General features: G+C 55.3%; 8 protein-coding genes across 8 annotated transcripts; 3 read left to right on the top strand and 5 right to left on the bottom strand.

Annotated features, from left to right (window-relative positions):
- Window positions 1–203: 203 nt before the first annotated feature.
- Window positions 204–2,060, bottom strand: INS49_005134 (uncharacterized protein; the record flags this gene model as incomplete). Its single annotated transcript, XM_043165921.1, has 5 exons — window positions 204–302; window positions 383–904; window positions 960–1,333; window positions 1,417–1,618; window positions 1,767–2,060. 5 exons carry the CDS (start codon window positions 2,058–2,060, stop codon window positions 204–206), a joined length of 1,491 nt encoding a protein of 496 aa, XP_043017398.1.
- Window positions 2,061–2,942: 882 nt separating this feature from the next.
- Window positions 2,943–4,407, top strand: INS49_005133 (uncharacterized protein; the record flags this gene model as incomplete). Its single annotated transcript, XM_043165920.1, has 4 exons — window positions 2,943–3,002; window positions 3,084–3,709; window positions 3,741–3,997; window positions 4,085–4,407. The coding sequence occupies 4 exons, from the start codon at window positions 2,943–2,945 to the stop codon at window positions 4,405–4,407; spliced, it is 1,266 nt and encodes a 421-aa protein (XP_043017397.1).
- A 1,539-nt stretch (window positions 4,408–5,946) lies between these two features.
- On the bottom strand, window positions 5,947–7,809 carry INS49_005132 (uncharacterized protein; the record flags this gene model as incomplete). The annotated part of the gene is made up of 1 exon (XM_043165919.1): window positions 5,947–7,809. One exon carries the CDS (start codon window positions 7,807–7,809, stop codon window positions 5,947–5,949), a length of 1,863 nt encoding a protein of 620 aa, XP_043017396.1.
- A 4,505-nt stretch (window positions 7,810–12,314) lies between these two features.
- INS49_005131 (uncharacterized protein) lies at window positions 12,315–12,806 on the bottom strand (the record flags this gene model as incomplete). Its single annotated transcript, XM_043165918.1, has 1 exon — window positions 12,315–12,806. One exon carries the CDS (start codon window positions 12,804–12,806, stop codon window positions 12,315–12,317), a length of 492 nt encoding a protein of 163 aa, XP_043017395.1.
- Window positions 12,807–13,560: 754 nt separating this feature from the next.
- Window positions 13,561–14,100, top strand: INS49_005130 (uncharacterized protein; the record flags this gene model as incomplete). The annotated part of the gene is made up of 1 exon (XM_043165917.1): window positions 13,561–14,100. The coding sequence occupies one exon, from the start codon at window positions 13,561–13,563 to the stop codon at window positions 14,098–14,100; it is 540 nt and encodes a 179-aa protein (XP_043017394.1).
- A 416-nt stretch (window positions 14,101–14,516) lies between these two features.
- Window positions 14,517–16,494, bottom strand: INS49_005129 (uncharacterized protein; the record flags this gene model as incomplete). The annotated part of the gene is made up of 5 exons (XM_043165916.1): window positions 14,517–14,678; window positions 14,737–14,808; window positions 14,909–15,274; window positions 15,405–15,782; window positions 15,865–16,494. 5 exons carry the CDS (start codon window positions 16,492–16,494, stop codon window positions 14,517–14,519), a joined length of 1,608 nt encoding a protein of 535 aa, XP_043017393.1.
- Window positions 16,495–17,473: 979 nt separating this feature from the next.
- On the bottom strand, window positions 17,474–19,611 carry INS49_005128 (uncharacterized protein; the record flags this gene model as incomplete). The annotated part of the gene is made up of 3 exons (XM_043165915.1): window positions 17,474–18,626; window positions 18,708–19,480; window positions 19,537–19,611. 3 exons carry the CDS (start codon window positions 19,609–19,611, stop codon window positions 17,474–17,476), a joined length of 2,001 nt encoding a protein of 666 aa, XP_043017392.1.
- Window positions 19,612–21,547: 1,936 nt separating this feature from the next.
- Window positions 21,548–23,162, top strand: INS49_005127 (uncharacterized protein; the record flags this gene model as incomplete). The annotated part of the gene is made up of 5 exons (XM_043165914.1): window positions 21,548–21,571; window positions 21,647–21,723; window positions 21,779–22,205; window positions 22,264–22,581; window positions 22,653–23,162. 5 exons carry the CDS (start codon window positions 21,548–21,550, stop codon window positions 23,160–23,162), a joined length of 1,356 nt encoding a protein of 451 aa, XP_043017391.1.
- Window positions 23,163–23,868: the final 706 nt, after the last annotated feature.

Here is a 23,868-nt window from a genome sequence, read left to right as displayed (position 1 = left end):
ATCTTCTCGCGTTCTCCGTTTCCCTTTATTTTTTTTTATTTTTTTTAATAAAAAAAATCAGTTTCTTTTCCTTCTCTTTGCCTCTTGAAGAGCGGATGGTTGAATCACTCTCACCTCGTACTTCGTTTCTTCTTTGTCGTTTTCGACGCCACTAGTTCTCAATAATACCAGCCTGGAGATCCTCGTGTTGTGTCCCATGCAAATCACTTTATACGTCGAGTTATTTTTACTCGTATGTCTTTGGTGAAAATGAACCACCATAGATGAGTCGTCCAGTCCATGCTGGGGTCGTCGAGCTCCATCTGTGAAATAGTTTAGTAATGAAGCTGTATGTGTCACTAGAATTAGAAGAGACGCAAACTGCTGAGATCATCTTACTCACATCATATCGGCTGAACAACGTCGCCGTTACCTTGAACATCTCAATGGTCGCCATATGTCTCCCCGAGCATATTCTGTTGCCACCGCCGAAGACCAAGTCTCCGTCCTTCATCATCTTCAAACGCGCCTCATGCGCCACACTCGTCTCGTTGTCTTCACGAAGCCACCTCTCTGGCCGGAAAACATCTGCATCGTCGCCATAGACATCCTTGGCTCGCGATACAATCCACTGGTTCATGCCGACAATTGTTCCGGGTGCTATCACACGTCCGTCGCGGAGCGCGAGACCTGGAGATGGAACGACTCGCTCCAGAATGTTCCCGACTGGAGGATGCATGCGCAGGCCTTCTTTTATAACTGCGTCGAGGTAAGGAAGGTCTCTCGTCTCAGCGAACGACGCTGGGAACGAAAGGTTCGTGGCATCTAGCTCAGCTCGGAGCTTGGCCTGTGCCACCGGGTTCCTGAGAAGGTGGTATACGATGCCCTTTTGCACAATGGCTGTTGTATCCGCTCCGGCGAGAATCTGAACCATATCAGCTGCGAAGTTGTCCATGTGCTGGGTGTATATAATGTTTTACATTTAGCAAGAGATAACCCAACACCTCGTTATTGTTGATAACATCTGGGTGTTCTTCTTTTGCCTTGAGGAACCCCCCGAGGAAGTCCTGCCGGCCGCCCTCTTTCTCGAGGTCGTAGTTGGACAGACGCTCTGTAAGCTGCTCGAAGCAGAACGCAGCAGCTCTCCCAAAATTGGGGAACTTGATGGGGCTCCTTGGTCCAGCGAACCAGGGATTTTTGCCTAGGAGCCTGTCCAATATGGGCATCTGACCCACGACTCCAAAGTAATGCATGATACTCTCAGCTGTCTCTATCAGTTGCATCTGATCAGAGCCTCCTTTGAGGAAGCCAAAGTCCTTGCTAAAGGTCACTTCGCCCACAACATCCCACGCATCTGTGAATTTGGACCAGAGTCAGCAAGGGCCAATGGCCAAAAGAGTGCATGACTCGATGGGGTCGATGAATAGTTGCAATTACAGAATTCGATCCAGTCGGCGATGTCGCAAGTCCTTTGCACGTTCTTGCCATCCACAAAGCGGTTCTCGATTTGCTCACACAGCGACCTGGTTGTCTTATCCACCAGCCCTTCCATAGAGAGCATGCTGTTCACTGAGTACAGCTTCTGTATTGGTTTCAAATACCTGCTGTGGAGGGAGTTGCTCCGAGTGCCAAAGACATTCTGGATTACATGTCCGTCTTGTACGGCGTCATTGACTATGTAGAAGTCGCTCTATACCCGGGCGTTAGAGTAGCCACAAAAACTGCTACATGGCCTCCCCCAGTTTCTCATGAGAGTATCCTTTTAACTGGAGTCAGGGGTGACGAACCTTGATATACTCCCCACGAGTCGAATACACAGTCTTCAGCAGTGTAGGGTCGCTCAAGCTGACAACGTTGGGCCCTATCTGGACAGCAGGGCCCAACTCTTCGTGCAATCTTCGCTGAGTGCTAATTTGAGTGGCTTTGTAGTGGTCGATAAGCCGCCACATGTTGGTGAATTTGGCTAGAAACGGCCCTGGAATGTCTTTGAGGGGTGACCTGAGATACGCCACCACATGGCTCACGACGAGGACGCCCAGGCCGACGCCGGCGATCAGTGCGATTGTGTACTCGTTAAGCATGGCTCGTTTCTGTCAGAGCTGGCTAGGGTTGAAAGATACGAGAGGCCGACAGCTGAAGTCTAGACTGTGCGGAGCGAGGGGAGGAGTTTCCTCATCAGATCTGCCAGAGGAGGCGAAACGCAAGCCTTATATGGCTCCTAGCCTGGCAGTAAAAGTGGTACACCAATCATACTGTCCCCGGCTGACGTTGTGTTACGGGCGTTTCTTTTGTTGACTTTGATTCCATCCCCTGTCCCGCATCTCCGTGTTATGCCAAGAAACGCAAGGGTGTGTGGCCTGATGTGGCAAAAGCGCGGATCAGGCCAGCACAAGGGCACGGAGGAGCAAGAGGACATCTCGAATCGTTTTGTAGGCATTCAATTTGTAAGTTGTGTAAAATGGATCTCGTCTTTTAACAATGCCCATCGGGACTGTGGAGGCTTTCTCATAGCGCCTTCTTCGTGGCCGTGGGCTGACCCGAAAGTCATCCTGAACTTGCTACCCGAGCAGCAGAGGATTTCAGAGTTGGCATACATGCGTCAGTGGATTGACAATGGAGCTCCTCTGTGTTAGAGGCTGCGAATGTTGATGCTCATGTGTGAGTCGCAAAGCACCAAAGTGGTGCGAGTCGGCGCTAAACCACACTTATACGCAAGTACATACCATGACCCTGGGCTTGGAGCCCCTTGTACCGCCCTACTGGACCCTGTGCACCGACCATCAAGGCGTCAAGCGGGCCGACCGGGCTGCCACGATAAGCCCGATAAGATCAAGACCGACCAAAACTTTTTGGGTGGGTCCAGTTTGTTCTGCGACTTTCAAGCACTGCATGCAGCAAACCCAGCTGCAAACCGCTTCTGTCTGTCTCCCTATACTTCCAATTGACCGGCGAACATTGCAGACATGGCACCACGCAGCAAACTCAAGATTGCCCTCGCAGCAGAGAAGGGCTTGACAGATAAGGTCAGTTTCTCCGTTCCCTCAAGCACCTTTGCGACAGAACAACCCCGACCAATGCTGACTGCGAATTTCCACGGCGTACAGAAAGTCAAACAAATCAAGGACAAGAAGAAGCACAAGGCTGTCATAAAAGAAAAGCGCAAGAAGGGGCTTCTACCAGACGAAGAGGAGGAGGAAGATTGGGAAGATGATGACGACTCGGAGGCCGATGATGGCGAAGGCCTCCTGGATATAGCAGCAGAGGAGTCCGACGAAGATGAAGACGACGACGAGTCCGTGTACGAAGAGGCGAGTGCTGCGGCGATTCTCAACGAGAGTGATACCGATTCCGAGTCAGAGGTCGACATGGAGGAGAAGATAGAGCGGAAACCGAAATCCATCCTCAAAAAGACCGAGAACCGACGCAAACAACGTCTCGCCGAGGCCAACGAGAACGACGACGACGACGACGACGACGACGACGCAGAAGAGGAGTCTGATATCGCGCTTTCTGACCTCGAGGACCTGCCCGAGGAGGAACGCGAGGACCTCTTCGTCAAGACCAAGCTCTCCATCAACAACCAGCCAGCCCTGCTCGCCGCCGTAAAACGCATCTCCATACCAAAGGACTCCAGCACATCATTCGCCACGCACCAGACAGTGGTCTCTTCCGAGCCTACAGAGTCTAAGATCGAGGACATATCCGACGACCTGCAGCGCGAGCTGCAGCTGTACTCGCAGTCGCTCGAGGCGGCTAACAAGGCGCGCGCTGCTCAAGGCCGAGGGGCTGCCGTTCTCGCGGCCAAAGGACTACTTCGCCGAGATGGTCAAGGACGACGGGCACATGGAGAAGGTCAAGGCCAAGCTGATCGAGGAGGCGACCGCGAAGAAGGCCTCGGCCGAGGCGAGGAAATTGCGCGACCTCAAGAAGTTCGGCAAGCAGGTGCAGGTCGCGAAGCTGCAAGAGAGGCAGAAGGAGAAGCGCGAGACACTGGAGAAGATCAAGGCATTAAAGAAGAGTACGTTCTATGTCAAACAGTCACACAACACCCCCAGCAGAGGCAGGATCGTGAGAGGAGGCTAACTTAATTTTACCAAACCAACAGAGCGTGCCGAGAACGGCGGCGACATCGGCACTAACGAGGCGGACCTCTTCGACGTCGGCGTCGACAACGAGCTCAACAAGCCGGGTAAGCGGGGCCGGCTCGACCAGGGTAGCAGGACCCCGAACCATAAGCGGGCCAAAAAGGATGCCAAGTTCGGATTCGGCGGCAAGAAGCGGTATTCCAAGTCGGGCGACGCCGAGAGCTCCGGCGACGTGAGTGGGTTCAGCGCCAAGGGGATGAAGGGCAAGGGCGGCCCCAAGAAGATCGCGAAGACGGCGCGCTTGGGCAAGTCTAAGAGGAAGACCGTGGCCGGGAGACGGTGATGAGATGTGAAAATGGTGTTTGGGGGGCGCAGCGGTGACACGGTCTGCTTGTGGTGGCATAATGTGAATTCCACTAGGCGGCGCTGGGAGAAAACAATACCAAAACGCAAGATACCGTGCAATGTCCAGATATTGGCAAGATTTGCCGGAAGTATCTTCAACCTGGCTCAGCTGTGCAAGCCGAAGTGAAGGTCTCATGCCAGTGCCAACAGTGAAAATAAACATGATGCCTGACAACAAACTACACGAAGTACAGTATCAAGCCCGGAGACCACAAGCTAAATAGGGAAGAGCAGCTCCATGAGAACGACACTCGGCGAGTGTAATAGCCCGTTGATGTTGACGTCTGTCACCCAAGCAGTAGTCGAATCGACATGTATCTCAGCAAGGAATGACATCGTCTGTTCTACCTTGCTGTTGGAACGGAGGCACAAGCATTTTCAGCCAAATATGACAGCCATCTCTACGACCACATCTCAGTTGGTTTCGCTCGACTCAGGTATTCATTAACGGAACTAGGGCGAGCCGTACGATGTGACGACCACTGCTCAGAGCCACGTCGCTCCAAATCACGGTCCGCAAGGGAACAGCAAAAGCTTGGTTCAAAAGTACTGCTCTCATTCACCTCGACAAGAGGTCAGCGGTCTCCCATTTCTCCTTGACTTCCCCCAGGTATCATTTCTTCTCCTACTTTGGAAATCACCCGCTCCCTATGCAAAAGGAATAGAAAAGAAACATTTCGTGTGAAGCATCGCGGTAGCGAGCCTGTCCATCCTGTTTTTGTCCTTGTCCTTGTTCATCATGATGCAAGCAGCAGACTCAAAAAACACAAAAGAAACCAGTACCACGGTGGGTGGGCATTATATGTGAGGGCAGAAACCGACAAGCCATTATTGAAAGCAACCAAAAAGACGCCATTCACGGCCCATGCATGTATCGTGGCATACCAGAGGTTGCTCCCCTGGGATGGTATCGACCCCCTAAAACCTTCATCCTATCCCGCCTCTACCCTTCCCTTTTCACGCCTGCCAAATCGGTCAAATCGCTCGAAGCGAGAGCTTGACGCCTGTCCAAGTTGAAGGGAAGCAGGATGTTCGTCAGGCCAAATAAGCTGCGGAGTGCTGTAGGCATTGTCATCTGAGGCTGGCCATATCATCCGACTTCCACTGACCGACATCACAACTGGGAGACGAGCGCGGATCGAGAATTGGATAGTTGTCTTCGATCAAAAGTAGGTGAGTTCCTTTACAATCATCCAGTCTCCCTGTCGAAAGTGTGAGAAATAGCCGAGGAACAGGTGTGTCCGATTAAACCAAAGTTGCGGCGACTTCCATCCGCGAGAACCAACGCCTTTGGACCATTCCAAAGGTATCACAACGTGAACAGAGACGCCTCCAAAATATGCGTGCTTCGCAATGCTGTTGGGCCGCACAAAGACCAAGTAGGTGATGCTGCAAAGTAGACATTATGCCCAGGTGGCTGCGTGACTGCATTGAATCCATTGTTGATGAGAAAATCAGACGCTGAAGAGGGCATCATTCATTGCGTTGCAGCGACACACCAATGGCGATGGAAAGCCCAGGCGCTCTTTTGACACTCCTTGCTGCAGTATTTTGTTCGCCGGCATCGCCGACATTTGGCAAACTGGCGGGTGTACTCTTCCCACTTCCCGCACTGGTAATAAGCGCATTGACGGATGCCGCCCCGAGTGTCATCCTTTCGGCACAGGTTCCTCATAACGACCCCGGCCCAGTACTGCATGTCTGTACTGTGGTAGCGGACCGTGAACTTCTCGACCAAGGGAAAAATGTTCAGGTCGTTGGGCAGAAGGTACTCCTCCTCAAACTCCTCCTCGTCGTCGGACAGCTCCATCGGCAGGTCATCGTTATCAAGAGCTGTGATTTCCTTTCCGATTTTCAACCGCGGCACCAGATGGCTCTTTTGGAAGTAAGTACGGAGATTGCAGTATTTGGAGACATAGGCGAGGAGCTGTAGAGACATGAGCACGTCCTCCTCACGAGGCATGGCGGCCATCATTTGCGGATTGGGGTTCATCTGACGGCCGAGGAGATAATGCGGGACGCTGGCGGTTGGCATTGTTGGCTGCGGAGGGCTGACCATTGGAGGCCTGTTTGGGGACAAGCCAAGTGTTGGCCCAGGGGTGGGAGTGGTGTTCATTATGCTCCCGTCCATTGGCGTCCGGTGCGTGATATTGAAAGTCCCATCTTGCTGAGTTTCTGATCCATTCGGGGGTGTCAAATCGATCGAGGTCTCGGCCAGTATGCTGTCCTCGCCCTCCATGCTGATGTCCTGGATTCCAACGTCCTGGATGTCAGCAGTTCCCGACATTTCGGCATCGGGTGAGTCATCCGATTGCATGCTGTCGCCGTTCAGGTCGTCCGAGTCGGCGGTGGAGTTCTGGTGACGTATGGACGGACGACGCCGAGATCTTGAGGCTTGTGCCAGGCCCGAAGCAGGACGGACGGTCGGAGACCTCATTTGAGGGGGCGGGAGAGGGGTTGTTGGCGAGGTCGGCTGCGAAGACAATGAGTGAAGGCCGAAAGGCATCATGGATGCCAGCCTATCAACATCCCGCACTGGTCGGATAAAAGTGTCATTGTCCGCGTTGGCAACCGTGGACGCAAGCGGCTGGAGGGATTGGCGAGGTGGGTTGGTGGCGTGTTGTCGCGGATCTTGAGTTCTGTGATGGTGGTGGTGGCGGTGGGTGTGGAACGGTGGCCGCTCCGGAGGAGTTGTGACAGGATACTGCGAGATGGTGGGTGTGATGTCGGCTTGCGGTTGCTCAGCTGGGGCCGAAGGGCCGGCACCAGCAGGGAAGGATACGGAGGTAATGTCGATACTGGGCGGAGGCGCCTGTCGTCGAAAAGCTCTGTGGTCCACGTCTAGTCGCCCCGACCGATTGGAAAAGCTGCCAGACTTGGAGACGCCGCTGTGGTCGTGCCTGGACCGGCTGGGGTGGTCCTGCAGCCGCTTCTTCTTTTCTTCCTTTTCCCTCAATTTTTCTGTAACCTTGATATAATTGTCGAGGATTGTGGCGATGACGGGGACCATGTCGGCCTCGACGACCCTGGTGCGGACGGCCTCGGTGCCTCTAACTCCTATGTTGACGACACATTGAAAAGCCAGGTTCCATTTCCACATGTCCATCATGTCCTTGCTCCTGCCCTGCTTGAGGATACATATTAGGCGCTCGATGCCTCCATCGACGGTGAGGATGTCTCGAATGCGAGCAGAGGAGGTCGTGAGATATGCCAGGTGATTTAAAGAGTTGATCAGAGGTAGCGTGGATGTGCAGTCGAGGGCTCGTCTGTCGTAAAGGGCGGTGGTGATGCCCACCGACGCCTTGTTGACGTTCGGGATGCTGAAATTGACTTCCCTCATGATGGGCTGTCAAGATCAAGGTGATCCTGCGAGGTGGGTGATGACAACCAGGGTGGCAAAGTTGGGAGGGCGGCTGAGGTTGAGGATTATACAGATTCGAAACTCCAACCCCTGAATGTGGTGTTGCGGTCGGGCGCGTTTGAGTGCTATTTATTTTGGGTTTATGCAATGGGCCGGGCGACTGGAGAGAAAAGCACCAGCAGCAGATGACGCAAAAAAGGCAGGACGGTTGTTCGTAATGCTCGTGCTTTAATCGAAGTAATTTGGCAGGCCGGGATGCAAGGTCGGGGGGACGTGATGAGCTGCAAATCCGAGAAATTGCCTCGAGGGGAGATGCGGCGTGGTCGAGGCCCGGGTCGGGGGTGAGGAAATCGAGCGGCTCGATGGATTTCTGAAGGGAAAGGAGCGAGTGGGAGTCCGGCCGAGATCAGGTAGGGATGGGAGATGGCATGAAGGAAACAAAAACGAAGTGGAAAGGAAATCGGTCGAGGATGTGTGTCGAGATTGTTGGCGGTGTGGTATCAGGTTTCAGTTGAGGGTTGGACCGGGATGGGTGAGGAGAGAAGGAGTGACCGTAATCTGTAGGGCGACTCGAAACGGGTTATCCGTGGTGGCTAATGCCGCCTCGCTCGCCCACTGTCCCGTCTCACTCTCACTCTCAGTCTCACACTCACTTTGCAGAGCCCGGTCGGTCTGTCTCTGCTGTGCTAGTCTCGGGCAATTTGCAGCGGTTGACGCATTCGGCCTGGTGTTGGCAGGGCGGGCAACGATGAGATGACAGAGAGAGAGAGAGAGGCTCAGGCATAGATGAAGAAATGAAGAAAAGAATGATCACGGATCAATCCATCCCCAATCAAAGGAACTATGGTGCGTGCCCAAGGCTGGCCTGACAGTGGCTGTGGACAGTGGGCACTGGCAGGGACAAGGAGGAATCAAGAGCGAGAGACGGAAGGGAAGAGAGTGGGGAAGGACGGCCCAGCCCAGCCCAGCCCAGCTGCCCAGGACCCAGGGCCCAGGACCCGAGCGATGCTTGTTGCACAGCGGGTGTGCTGGCAGGCAGGCAGGCAGGCAGGCGTTGCAGATTCGCCATGCGTGAGAGGGCCAGCGAGATTGGAGAGGATTGGCACTCCACGCACAGCTGACAGGACGTACTGCAATGCACCTGGGGCCCTTCGTTATTAGGCAGGCTGGGCAGGGGTACTAGGCACTGTATCCATGTGGGTGTCTTGTACCACAGTACAGGCGCAGTACGCACCCCAAGACAGCGATACCCGGGGCTTATTTCCTTCGCCAATCACTGGGAAATTATTCGACAACGTCTAGCACCTGCTTGAGGTGAGAGAACGGATAGCAAGCAAGCAAACATACAGTTCGACTCTAGTTGGTCGGAGCGAGCATCTGGAGATGTCGAGGTTCCGTATGCTTATTTGGGCAGTGGACCACGTAGACTAGTATTGTGCATGCATCAAATAGCCCGCCACCGCATTATTCATGATGCCCATGTGCTGAGGCGAGGTGGTCCCCCCCACCGACATCGCATGGCGCGCCTGCATGTAATTATAGCCTGTTGTGTGCTTCTGATGATGGCACGTCTGGTCAAGGTCAATGGACACCCGCCCTCCCTTCAATCTACACTGCGACAATGCAAGGGTATGCTCCTCCCAACGCCGTGGGGCTCAAGAGTAGCAGTGCGGGCAATTTATTATCGCCGGGAGCTCACTGGCACAACGTATACAAAACACCTGAAGACGTGCATTTGCGAGCCGTCAATGGCAGCTGTTGTTGGGACGGGGATACCCTCCCTCTGGTGGTCGTCGGCTCCGAGCGGGCTGGAGACTCCAGCAGGTACCCATCTACATAGTACCTGCAATACTGGAGTCTGATTGCCGGCTGGGACAAAGAATGTTGCCTCGGCGGCGGAAACCCGGGGCGGGTCCAGACCCCAAATGTCCCACGGAAAACCGCCCAGGAAGCCTTTTGTTCCCGATAGCTCGCTCCCCCTCCCCCTCAAACAAATATTCGACTACCCTTGGCCAGTCGCCACCCCCAAACCGAGAGGTGTGACGCTGTTCGCCGGCAGCACCTGCAGGCAGGGAGCCTCGGAAATGCCAAGTATCAGCACCACTTCTACTCACAGTGCCCTGCAGATTGCAGTGTCGCTCCGAATTCAATTCATGCTGCCTTCCACATGCAGTGCCCCTTTGGGTCTTCAATCCAGTACTCTCGAGACTGTCTGAAGGTGGCCACTGGACACTGCCCGACTCGACCTGGGTCAGTTCGGGAGAGCAGAACCGGCTTGTCGACAGCTTGGTACATGGTAGTGGCAGGTGCCATGAGATCAGCTCCCACATGACAGCTTACATGAGCATCCAACACGGCCACGGCCTGCCCGCCTGCCCGCCTGTGTCCCAACCCGGCAAGCAACAGCCAGGTGCCCAGACCAAACGATCGTCACCTTGCTAGTTCGGCTCGGTTTTTTCCCATGCGATACCGACAACAGATGTGGACGGAAGCACACTGGGCACAGCACAGAACAGCGCAGGGCAGACTACTGTGTTTCTGCAGCAGCACACAATAGTGTAGAGCGAGAGAGGGGGTGGCTCGAGGGTGGGATCAAACTTCCCGCCACATCGAGCCTCTCCGTTCTTGGCCTGGGCCAAGCTCGCCAATCAGCTCAGCTCCGGGGGGTGTGCCTCGACACAGAGCCCGACCTCGTGCATTAGTCCGGAAGGGCCCTCACGAGACGAGCGCGCGGTGGAGGGCAGAGCTGTTCGGGCGAGTGGCTTGCCCTCCCTTCCCTTGATTTCTCAGATCTCTCTCCCTCCCGCGTCAGCAACCAGTACGCAGCAGCAGCAGTAGCAGGTAGCAAACAACGGCGCAGGGATCGACAAATATGCGGTGGCCGCACCGACTCTCGTGTCTTACTAGCAAACACTCTTGGCCGAGAGGGAGGCCCGGCCAAACTGTTGGAAACGGGACGGGTGACCGCCGACACCTGTGTCGTTTGCGCTTACGCCCCATGCCATCGCGGTCATTTCGCGGCTGAGCAATTGCCTTCTTCCAAAGCTTCTAGAGCCAGGCTGGAAGCGGAGAAACCTTCCACGTTGCCACTAGCTCAGATACTGCTAACAGGGCGTTGATGCTTTGAGACACGGCGGCGACGTGGCGGCGACGTAGTGCGTCCGCTGGTATAAGTCAAGGAGAACGGACTCCAACACAACGACGTCCTCCCAACAAGTCGCTTCTGCGCCTTTGTTGCTTAACGCGTCTATTTTGAGTGTTGTTTTTTTTAGGTGACAGTGAATGATACATCAGCTTTCAAACTTTGGTCGACACCTGTTGGAACGGGACGCTTTGAAATCGAGTGGCTCTTCCGGCCACCAATCGGCCTCGTTCACGGTGATTGGGCCCAGCTCGTCAGGCGGCTTCGCGTGGCGCTGGGTCGGCGCTTATACTGGCTTAGCCTCTCCTGGCCCTTGCCATGCACTATTGCTAGTTGAGGTCGGTTGTCGTGCCAAAACAGTGTGCCGTTTGCATTGCTGCACTTCTATTCTTCGGTCTCCTCTCCTCGGGCCCCGAGAGATGAAAGGAGATATTGTGATCTGTGGCTCTTTTCTCTGCTACTTGAACGGCAGATTTACTGAACACGCAGACACGCCAGTGCCGCCAACGCCTGCTCACTTTCTCATTCATCCGCATTTTAACCGTGATCTGCATGTACTTCGACCCAGCCCGGGCCGTCCAATTCGTCCCAAGTCGTTTCAGCCCCGGCCGGGACCAAGCTCAATTGCCTTTGTCCCGTTCCACCACAGACGCCTGGAAGGGACGGCGCCAGACCCCAAGAGTATCACTCAAAAAAAAATCAGTACCATAGCGGTGGGCTCGCCCACTGAGCCTCTGGCATGCCAAGCCTGAAATAGTCGCGTCTAAGCGAATTTCTTAGTATTCATGGCAGAGCATGCGATGAAACGAGGCCCGTCTCGATAGGAGGGGGCAGACTATCTGAGCTCCCAACACGCCCTTGCTGTGGTTAATACAGTATAGTCGCGATAAATCGCCACTGCCTGCACAAACAGGTCACATTTCGTCGGTGCCGTCACGCTCGGCAGAGCTTCCCGCATACCTCGATAGACGTCACACTTGCAATTGAGTTGCTCGTGACACGGAACGTGACACGGAACGTCTGGAGACTGCATGTTTCAACCTTTTGTTTCTCTCGCCGCTTTTGCTCTACGATGAAGTCGGATTCACGTGCCTGGAGGATAGCCACTTGATGGTCAAGGGCTGATGGAGGTCATTTCCACACTCAGATAAGGCTCCATGTAGCCCCAGCCCTCCTTGACGGGCTGCACGGTCTTTGCGCAGAGTTGGGCTGTATTTTGACGCTGTGCTCGACCCAGACTGTAGGCATGCTGGGCATAATTTGAATGTGGAGGATTTCCAGGGACCAATTTCCCCAAGCCGGACCTAACGCCGCTGCCAATGCTACATGCCGTATCAACCGTCTAATCCTCGACCAAAGCCATCGTAGACCCAAGCTGTCTATACAGTCTATCAGCATATGCCAGCGCGAACGGTCCTGGCTCTGACTTCTCGCCCTCGCCCTCGACGATGTCGACAATCTCCGCCAGCACGATGACGTGATCCCTCACCCTCACCAGACCCCTGGCCGGCTCATCGCCCAGGAGGCTACACCGCAGCGCAAAGAGCACACCGGGACCCTTCAACAACGGTGCCGCCCCATCCCCTGACTTCTCTGCAGTGACAACCTCGCAGCCACACTCATCCCTCAGCTTGTCAGCCTCGAAGACGCGCAGGTCGTCGGCGTTGCCCTTGCGGAACCACTCGGCCACCCTGGCGCCAGCTACATCCCCGCTGAGGACATGGATGTTGAACTGGCGGCTCCGCGATACCGCGTCGAGGGTGCGGCTGGGGGTCGCGATGTTGAAAGTGACCAGGGGCGTCGGGCGCAGCGAGAGGGACGTGAAGGAGGACATGGTCATCCCCCCTGGGCACGGGGGCGGACGATTCCGGGGTGGCGGCGGCGGAGGTGCACACCACGACCGAGTGCGCGAGGAGGCGCATCACGGAGCGCAGCTGTTCCGGGAGGGGCAGGGCGTCAAAGGCGGCGTCGTGGTGTGGGTGCGGTTGGACCGAAGACGCCTGCGGAGGGGTGATGCTCCATGATTCTTTCCGGGCGCATGACTGGGAGAGTGACCGTCCTTGGGAGTCTGAAATGTAGAAATCAGCACGAATAAGCCAATTGACCTGGAGGGAGGGTGGTAGATCGTACGTAGAGCACCGGCGAGCCCCCGGCGCAGAGGCCGTGACCCGGGCGCCGCTTCAGAGCCGCATCGTGACGGAGACAGAACTGGTGGATGGTCCGCGCATCTGCCCAATTGGCGCAAAATGCACGCTCTCCTCATCTCAGCCCATTCAGGTATGACCGAATGGAATTCCTTTTGATTCGCGAGTAGAGACAAGTGCTGCGAGAAAAGAAAGTCGTCATTGCCCAAGGTTAAGAAGAAAAAAAGTATGCCACATGCCGCCGGGAGCTCGGTAGGGGAGCTACGATAAGCACGCGATAAGCCGCGGTCGAAATTTCCACCGTTCACCTGGACCAACCTCGAACAACGGCCGACGACGCCCAGCAAGAAGGACAACCAAATCAGCCATACTCTCTGGATTTGCCAGCTTTCAAGGCCCTGCAATACCACCGCCTCATCTGCAAAGGTCAAGCCCCCCTCCAGGATGGCCAAGCTCCCCACAGCCCTCCTCTCGAGGAGCCTACCATCATCCACATCCGCCCTCCTATCCAGCACACCGAGACCAACAGCATCGAGGATAGCAAGGCAGACCACACAACAAGTCCGGCACGCGACCGAGGTCGTCCGGCCCAAGCGGCCTTACACCTTCACACAGATAGTCCAGCTGAGTGACGGATCGACCTACACCACGCGGTCCACGTCCCCGGCGCCGGTGCACCGGTCCACCAAGGACACGCGCAACCACCTGACCTGGCAGCCGTCCGAGGTGTCGCTCAAGAACGTCGAGCTCGACGAGGCCGGAAAGCTGGCCAGCTTCAGGGGCCGGTTCGGAACCATGTACGACCTGGCGGACGAGCCGGACGCCGCGGACGCATCGGCGGCAGCAGCAAGCGCGGGCGGGAAGGACGATGGCGCTTTGGACAACCTGTCCGACCTGATGGCCACGTACGTGAGGGATGAGCCGAACCTGAAGGGCGGACAGGTCGCTTCAAATCGTGTCGCGAAGAAGGGGAAGAAGAAATAAAGAGGTGGCGTCTAGCGTGCAGGCTTGGTTGTGGTCACGGACGATTGAAGCGCTCGTTTCAAACAGACAACGGTTTTGTTCTTGGCACACATGATATCGACCACTTGAGAGGAACATTTGCCGGCTGTCATGTCGATTTTGTAGCTAGGAATGATGGAGGGACGACGCGCTGCAATGTTCTATGTACATTACTTCTAGGAGACATTACCTATACACCGGGGCTGACCACAACTTGCCCCCTACCCCTTGGGAATCCCATATTGCATCGCATGCGGTTTTTCTGGATGTCGACATCACGAATAGAGTGGAGCAGCATCTCAGGTGCCGTGCCAGGTAAAGCTCATCCCCACGAAGCCATGCCGGCTGAGTCCATGATCGCTATAGCTGTTATAGCGCCTCGTGGAATTCTGGACTTTCTAGTCAGAATCCTCGTCGATACGGGCCCGAGCTCGGTCGACCGCAGTATCTCCCGCCGGCCTGTTGCCGCCCGCCGGCTGGAACACGGGCGGCTTGTAGAAGACGGTCTCGTCGTCTGCTGAGTCCAGTTGCAGGAGGAATGTCTCCCACTTCTCAATAAGCTGTGAGGAAAGTCAGCAACGCGCCCTGATGTTGAATTTCATTGTCGCAAATACTTACCTCCTTCTGCGCCTCAACCGAGCTCTCCAAGAACGTTTCCACGCCGCTCTTGAAGTCCTCCACCTTCTCCCGCTCAGCGATCCAGCTCTTGTCTCAGCAGCCGTCCCATGTCCTCGAAAAGCAAATGCGCCTGGTGAACCTTCCTCTCAGAGTCTGCAACCTCGGCGCTGACCTGGTTCAGCCGGTCCTGCTGAGACTTGCCCTGTCTGAGGAGCTTCTCCTGGTTGGCCTTGCGCTTCTGCATCTCTGACTCCGCGGCGTGCCAAGCGTAGAAGGCTTTCTGACGTTGCCCGAACGCCTGCTTGACGCTCCCGATCAGCCTGATATACTCTTCGATGGTGATTCCAAAAGTCAGGACATCTTGTTGGGCCTGCCGGTCATACACGTCACGGATGGTGATCTGCAGGTCTGACAGGGCCTCCAAGGGGCCGGATAGGGTCGGAGATAGCTCGACCGTTGACAGTGCGTGCAGAGAAGCCGAAAAGTCGCCGGCTGCCTCTGCCATTGACTTGCGTTGAGCCACCATCGTGTCCATGGCCTTGAGGAGGCCTTTCAGTTGGTTCTCAAGGGCGTCAAGGTATACCCGACGATCATGGAACCACTTCAGAGTGTCAGTGTCTCGTCTTACAAGATTCAGGGAAGTGGCTGGAAATAACGGGAAAACTTACGTCGTCTTGCTCCACGAACTTGCTACTCGAACCGCCAAGGCCTAGCGAGCTAAACATGCCTTTGCTTTCCCCAAGGTTCGGCTCCCTCCTCTCCTTGTGCTTGACGTCCACGTTAAACGACTCGCTCTCCAGGAAAAGCTTGAGATCCGCATCATGTTGCAGCGTCGCATGTGCAGCAGTCTTGTTGAGCATCTTCTCGAGGGCCGCGCGTCTTGCCTCGACAAAGTTGGTCTCGAATCGGCCGACGGCCTGCTTCTCTGGAGGAGGCGGCACGACTATTCCCGGGTTGTTTGCATGAAGGGTGTTGTAGAGCCATAGGAAGTCCCGATATCTTCTCTTGACCTCGAACTCGGATTGCTTGTAGGCCTTGGATGTAGTCTAAGTCAACGAAACGTAATTAGCACCCGTTCTTGCCGTAAAGTGGCCATTGGCACTTTTCAAGGCAATCAATGAGACATACCTTAGTTCGCACGGCATACACAATATGACTGCTAGTCAGATCGCCGACCTTGTGCGGGTCCCCGACCGTGATGGAGAAGGACGGCTTGGCCGCTTGCTCAACGCTGACGCTCGGTGGTCCGGCCCCTCTTCCTTGCACGGGCGTGGCAACCTGCACCGGCGGCGGCGCTCTCCCCCCTGAGCTTCCCAGCCTGTCATCTCCATCGTCCTCCTCGTCGACCCGATGCGGGTCGACCACGCCCCTCCTCTGTTGCTGCTGCTGCTGCTGCTGCTGGTGGCCCGGGGACATCATTGTGCGCACGGGTAGCGTAGATGACATGGCAGCCGGCGCGGGTGGCTCTTTCTGGGGAGGCATGGGCGGTTCGCCCTCGGCGCCAGATGCCACCGGCTCCGCGGCACCGAGAGGCCCGAGGGGATCATCTTGGACGGCTTGCAACTTGGTCGGTTGCGCGACAAGGCGACGGGGTGTCAGGCGGGAAGGGCGGGGGCCGGTGCTAGTCGTGGCGGGAGCTGCTGCTTCTGAAGCTGGCTTGGAGGTGTCGCCGTCGCCGGCTGCCTGAGACTCGGAGGTTGAGGAGGGCGGTGGTTGGGCAGGGGCGTCGGCCCAGGGCGATTCTCCCAGGGGGTCCATATTCTGTCGTGTTTTCTGTGCCGATGTGGATGGAGAGATGGATGTCTGTCTGATTCTAGCTGGTGCAGATTTTACGCACTGCTGGTTTGCACAGTCTCTTCTTCCGACGGGTAGGTGGCGCCAAAAGGTATGCACGTCGTGGACTGGTGAACTGCATCTGCTGTCGTCTACAAGCTACGCTGCTCCTGCGCCCGCGCGGTTGGCGAAGCTTGGGCCATTCCTGACGTACCTGCCTGCCTAAGAGGTACCCAAGTAGGTGCTCGGCCAAAACCACGGCCAGAGAAGCCGATTGCCGTCATATCCCCTACGATCAAGCAGTCTGCCTAGGGTAATCATAACTTGCAAGAGACTTCCATTTCAGCATTCCGTCGGTATCATAGCTATCGTCCTTGCAAAACGTGGGTTCACCGAGCCGCAGCAATTAATCTAAGCAGTACCTATCTGGTACCCGAGACCCCGGCCTACCGTCTGAGGCATCAGTGACTGGTGACAAGCTGTGCAGCTGGTGCTTTTGTATGCTTATTATCTGTCTCCACCTTCTTCGATAACAAACTCGGCTGAGACACTGCAAAAAACTGACCACAGTCACCAACAGTTTGGAGATTATGGGCTGGATATTCCCTAGTCACTACGAAAGTGCTTAGCAATGAAGGCCTCTTCCCGAACCCGATGACTCCTGGGGGCTACGCTAATTGTACAATAATGATAAGACCGACCATCAAACCTGGCTCTGCGGCCCCTTTTGTAGAGCATCTCGCCTTTCACAGTTCCCTAACGCCATAAAACATGGGTATTCTCCCATTCAGAGCGACTAGAATATCAAAGGGTCGGAAATGATATCAAACTCGACCCTTCTGGTCCGATTTTCCGAATTGGGTAGTGGTAAAGGCTAGGAAACCTTGCCATGCCTTAAGTCATGAGCATTCCAGAAGTCAAGAAAGAAGCCGAGGACGTCAAATAGCTTCGCGAGCGTCTCAACTCAGCGCTCGGGCTCGTACACTCCAGCCGCAGTGACCAGGTTCATGCGTGTGAAGCGAACTTTCTTGAGGGCCGTCTTCTTGGTAGGGAAAGCGCTGATTTGATCGGCCGAGATTTGCACCTCCTTTCCCTTCTTCTTGCCGCCGCCAGTGCCCGATACACCAGAGCTGCCGGAGGCACCACCGCCAGCGTTCGACGAAGAAGCTGCCGCAGCAGGTGGCTGTTGAGGCTGTCCACCGACAGTGATACTCCGGTCACTCGGTCCTATGGAATCGCCCGTGCTGGTGTTGTTCTCGGGCTGCACAGCTTGGCCGGCGGCGCCACCAACAGGCTTGCTGCCATCGGCAGGAAGGTCCACGTCCCAAACACGAACAGTATTGTCCACCCCACCGGAGACAAGGACCTTGGACTCGACACTGAAGCTGAGGGAAGTAATGCCACCCTTGCCGTGGCCCTTACTCTTCTTGATACAGACTCCCTTCTCGAGGTCCCACCAAAAGATATTGCCGTCGATGTCGGCACTCGCAATGAGCTTGCCGTTGGGGGCGCATTCGATGGTGTTGATGAAATGATGGTGGCCAACCATGGCTCTAACACAGTCTCCGGTGATGACGGACCACATGCGAATTGATTTGTCAGTCTCGTCGGATGCTGAGAAGACATATGTGCCGTTTGGGTGCCACGCGACGGCGGAAATGCTGGTATCGTGGCCAATACAGGTCCTGACTGGCGTCGCGTGATCCTGCATCCATATTCGAACAGTCTTGTCCCAACCACCACTGACGAAGTAATGGCCGTGAGGTCCCCACTGCACGTTGAATACGGGACCGTCATGAGACTTGTAGATACACAGACACGACCAGGTATCGAGTGACCACAGCCGGATGTGGCCATCGGCCGAGCATGACAGCAGTAATCGCGGTGCCTTCGGAGTGTCCCTACTCTCATGCGGCACGGACACAACATCAGAGAACGAAAGCCCGTAGACAGGGGCGGAGTGTCCTATCAGCATACGGTTATTCGTCGCCGATTGCGTGCCATTGTCTAGGGCGGATTTTAGGTGGCTCCCGTCCATGCTCCATACGCGAATATACGAGTCCATAGTGCCGACAGCAACCAGCTCTTGGTCGTTGGAGAATTCGATGCAGTTGTAGCTACCGGAGGAGAATTAGCCAGTGCTCTTCTGGCTCACGGAGTGTTGTACTTGCCTTCCGAGGGTGTTGTGGAATGTGTACATGCAAACAGACACAGCTGCGCCAACACCACCTGTTCTGCCCTCGATGCGGAAACGGTCTCTGTGCTCCCTGATCTTCTCGATCTCACCCCAGACATCTCTGGCGCGGGAAGCCGGTAATGGAAGGTCCGCACGAGCGGGCCCATCCATGCTCTCTTCACGCTTGATCTTGTTGTCGAACTCTTCGAGGAGAGTGGATCTTCCGTCGGGCGGGGGATGGCGTCGATCCTCCTCCTCGATCTCGGCCCGGACCTCCTCCTGCAGTTCTGCCTCCATTGGTAGAGGACCGAGCTTCAGCGGCACGTCGGGGGCAACGTTGGACCTAACACCCGTGAAAACACCAGGAATGCCCTCCAGTACATCGGCCTCATCCACACGGACGCTTGGTTGGTTGTTGAAAATTGCATAGAAACTCTTGGGATTGGCAAGGCCCCGATCGACGGTCTTGAGGGTGCAGTACCGCCCGAGCAGATGGATCATAGTCTTACCTCCGTTATCGTACTCCTTCTCCAGATGACCTAACACGAGATCCTCAACCTTGTCAGTCACTGGGATCTGGTACTTGGAGGTTTTGTAGAGCCGTGTGGTTTCGTTCTCATTGACGTGGGCAGGTAAGGTAATGGTCGACAACAGCTTGAGGTCGTCACCGTGGATGATTTTGAAGTCGTCACCAAAGTCTGACAGGAAGGTCTTGGCCTCGTTCGGGTAACCGTTGTCGACAAGCTCGAGGTAGGAGTGAATGAACATGGGCCACAGAAACTTGTTCAGCTCGAACTACCAGCCAGCATGATCAGTCGCGTTCGGCGCCACGAGTATGTTAAACCAATTACCTTGTAGTAGTCAAGATTGTTATCAACGAAGTTCTTCAGCAAGCTGAACGCCTTGGTATACTTCTTTGACCCCATCTCGTCCGTTGACTTGTGCTGTGGGCGACCGTCAGGTCCGAGATTGGCTGACTCTTTCCTGAATATCTCCTCAGTTCTCAGAAAGCCTCTTTTAAGTAGATAGTCTGTGACCTAATCAGGGAAGTCCAGTTAGCAATGGCGTGTGTGAGTACACCACGAGGTCAAGGTGATGTGGAGGTGCGATTGGGGCGTGCGCCACTTGGACAGGGCCCTAGAGAGATCCACAGCAGAAGTTGAAAAGCCCGAGTGTGAAGTAGAATGGTCTCACTGAGCAAACAAAAGCTCCCCACCAGCTTTCAGATGCAGTGAATTGGCCTTGACGCTACCAAGCCCAATAGGTGAAACCCCTTCGTTGGCAGAGGTAGACTGTGACGGAGTGAAGTCACGAAAAGTCGCGCCGACCACCCCAGTGCGGTGAATGTGAGAGATATTGCCTCAAGTGGTACTGCTGGCATATTCCTCACTCGCAGCCTCCTTTTTGGTTGCCTGACTGAGATCCTTCTCGCCTGGTTCGAGACGCCACAATCCACAACTACATTTCCCATGTTCCTCGCATAGCCTTCATATAGGGTCCTTGCAACCAACTCGAGATCTGTGCACTTATCACACTCCCTTGCGAGATGATTTGGCTTCCAGTAGCACATGAGATCAACTCTCATCCGATAGCTTCTTGAGCCATAGCCCATGGCTCTCGAGCTTTGACTGTGGCATTGTCCGAATATTATGGGCATCGCCAGCCCATGTACCCAACAGAAGGCGTCCCCAGAGTTTTCTGACCGCACGGCCGCCCTAGGGACACTTGGCACATGTGCCAGCAGGCCCTCCGCTTCCCTAATGGCCATGTCTTGCACAAATGAACGACATTTTCAGAGCGCCAAGGTCTCTCCACTCAGAGTGCCAGCTCTCCGGGCAGGAAGGTCCTCGGCACGCAGGTGAATCAGGTACAAAATAGCACACCACGAACGGAACTCTGGAGAGATGGGGGGACTCCCGAGTCACAGCATGAAATCTGATGGACTTACGATCTGGTTGAGATTTTGTGTGGACTGGGGGGCAGGAGCAGACGATGTTGATGACCCTTGACCAGCAGCAGAACCTGCTCCTCCTCCATGATGAGCCTGCCCGCCATAGCCTCCGCCAGCCTGCCCAGCACCACCGGAGCTGGGAGCACCTGATGCAGACATCACGTGCTGTTTACACAGCTAACTCCAGTTCCTCCTTTCTCTTGATGCGCCGCTTCGAACTTGGATGTGTCTGTGTTGTACCGGAGCCTTGACTGCCTTGGTAGAGATGCCCGGGAGTGAGCTCCTGTGTTGAAACCAATGCTGCCAGCAATCGTCGATTCACTGCCAGAGTTTGAGCAAAATATAAGTCTTCAGCGAAGTCCAACGGGGTGAGCTGTTGATACTACAACAGTATCAGATGGAATTGGTGATGAGATAGGTTGTGTAGTGATGGAGTGGGTGACAGTAGCATGTAGATAGATGCACGTTGAGGCTCTGCAGCATCGAAGTCCATGTTCGTGCAGCCAAAGCAGGTGCGATGCCATGTGCCTCAGGCCAATGAGAGCAATCTCTTCTGCGGGCCCAAGAGGACGCGCCTGCTGGGTCCAAAGTCCCGGCTCCGGGGATGGCTGATCCTTGTTCTATGCAACCATGAGAGCCCCGCCAGCCGCCCGACCCCAGGCTATCCGTGGGCTCTTCCCCGCTGTCGGCCTGCCCCCTCTGCCCCTATAGAACTCTGGGCGTTATGAGCCTCGGTCCAAACCTGGGGGAGACAGGGAACCTCGGAAGGTCTACTACCAAACATCAAGCGTGGTCCGACATGTTCGTCCCTCACCTCCACTTCTCTTGATCCTCATACTCGAATCCATTGATTCACACTGGATTGTATATAAGTCTTTCTCAAGAGTCTTCCACATTACCATCAAACCATCATGTCGTCCAGAATTCCAGAGATTGTGAGTCTACAACCGCAGGCCCAGATCAGATCCCTAGTTTCAAAGTGCTGTGGCTAAAGGTGAGATACTCTACAGTGCAAGAATCGTGTGAGCGATCAGGCAAAGAAGACATTGGACATCGTGGCCAAATTTGTGGAAGAGGAATGCATCCCGTAAGCTGCAGCTCTCCTTAGACATCGCCGAGCCGCCAGTACTGACAGGTGGCAGAGCTGATCCAGTCCTCGAGGCCCAGGTGGGCTCTGGGAACGCGAGATGGGACCACTACCCAACCATTATTGACGAGCTCAAGCAAAAGGCTCGTGCCCTTGGGCTTTGGAACATGTTCCTGCCCAAGGGCCACTACAAGGAGTCCCCAGGTTTCACAAACCTCGAGTACGGCCTCATGGCAGAGTGGCTCGGCAAGTCCAAGTCTGCATCCGAGGCAGTCAACTGCGCTGCTCCCGACACGGGCAACATGGAGGTGCTGGCCAAGTACGGCAATGACGCGCAGAAAGCACAGTGGCTGAAGCCTTTGCTCGAGGGCCAAATTCGATCTGCCTTCCTGATGACCGAGCCCCAGGTAGCCTCGAGTGATGCTACTAATATTGAGCTTGACATCCGCAAGGAGGGGAACGAGTATGTCCTGAACGGCCAGGTAAGATCTATGTCTGGCACGCCGTCGTTGGAACAATCTCAGCTGATCGTCATGGCAGAAATGGTGGTCCAGTGGCGCAGGAGACCCTAGGTGCCAGATCTACATTGTCATGGGCAAGTCCGATCCTCACAATAAGGACCCCTACCGTCAGCAGTCTGTGGTCCTCGTGCCAGCAGACACCAAGGGCATCACTATCCACCGGATGTTGAACGTGTACGGATATGACGATGCGCCCCACGGCCACGGGCATATCTCATTCAAGGACGTCCGCGTCCCGGTGAGCAGCCTCGTGTTAGGCGAGGGCCGCGGCTTCGAAATCATACAGGGCAGACTGGGCCCAGGCCGTATCCACCATGCTATGCGTACCATTGGCGCGGTAAGTGCACCGACAATCTACAGCAAGCATTCCAAGATGTGAGACAGCGTGCTGATCCTGTGGACAATAAGGCGGAGAAAGCTCTTGAGTGGATGTTGATGCGCATTAATGACCCCAAGAAGACCCCGTTCAAGAAGCAGCTGCGCGAGCACGGCGTGATCCTCGAGTGGGTGGCCAAGTCCCGGCTCGAGATCGACGCTGCCCGCCTCGTCGTGCTCAACGCGGCTATCACCATGGACGACCACGGGCCAAAGGCGGCCCTGAGGGAGATTGCCGAGGCCAAGGTCCTCGTCCCGCAGATGGCCCTGACGGTGATCGACCGCGCAGTGCAGTCGTTTGGCGGTGCCGGTGTCAGCCAGGACACGCCGCTGGCATCCATGTGGGCAAACATCCGGACGCTGCGGCTTGCGGACGGACCGGACGAGGTGCATCTCCAGCAGATGGGTAGGAATGAAAACAAGAGGGGCAAGGAGGTCACGGCCAAGATCGAGGCGCAGAAGAGGAAGTCGGAGGAGCTGCTGAAGAGGTATGGGTTGAAGCATGCGCAGCCGGGCCAGAACATCCAGAGATCTAAGTTGTAGACTTTTGCTTCACGGTAGTGCAGTATGGCCGCCATAAAACCAAAACTGATTGTGTTTATATATCGAAAAGACCCAAGACTTACTACAATCTTACCGTGGAAAGTAACCTCTTGTTGGACAATCTCATATGGCGGAATGCTAGTAGAGGGAGAGCTCATAAGTCTCTCGCTTGCTCATTCAAACTCAAAAGGGCCAGACTGCCGTACCTGATTCAAATTGTCGCTACCGGTATGGCCATGTTTTCGGATTATTAACAAGCATTTGTTCCATGCTCTGGAACCTTGCCAGCTGTAAATGGACACTCTGACTTTCAGCACAATTTCCCATGCAGATCAGAAAGCAGGCAGTCCTCTTGTGTGGATGTTGCCGTGGCCGTTGACCCGCTGCAATGCTGTCATGGTGGAGCTGGTCTAAAGGACAGGGGTCGGGGGCTATGCACTTGCAGGGGCTGGAGTGACTCTTACCACGGGGAAGGGGGGAAAAGTTGACGGTTGCCCATGACAACAGGGCCCCTAAAAGTAAATAATCCGCCACCTACTGCCATTGCCGCCTACACACCCTGCAGCGGATGTCCTTTAAGAACCCCAAGATCTTCGAGGTGGAATCCACAATCTCGTTCACTAAACACAGACCCTTCTTACGATCCTAAAGAATTCTTGTTCCGTTGTGCAGTCGAAATAAAAAAGCGCACCGCAATTCATCCACG

Source organism: Diaporthe citri (genome assembly GCF_014595645.1).
Source record: "Diaporthe citri strain NFHF-8-4 chromosome Unknown scaffold_15, whole genome shotgun sequence".
NCBI classification, from domain to species: Eukaryota; Fungi; Ascomycota; class Sordariomycetes; order Diaporthales; family Diaporthaceae; genus Diaporthe; species Diaporthe citri.
This window is presented reverse-complemented; position numbering and strand designations above follow the sequence as displayed.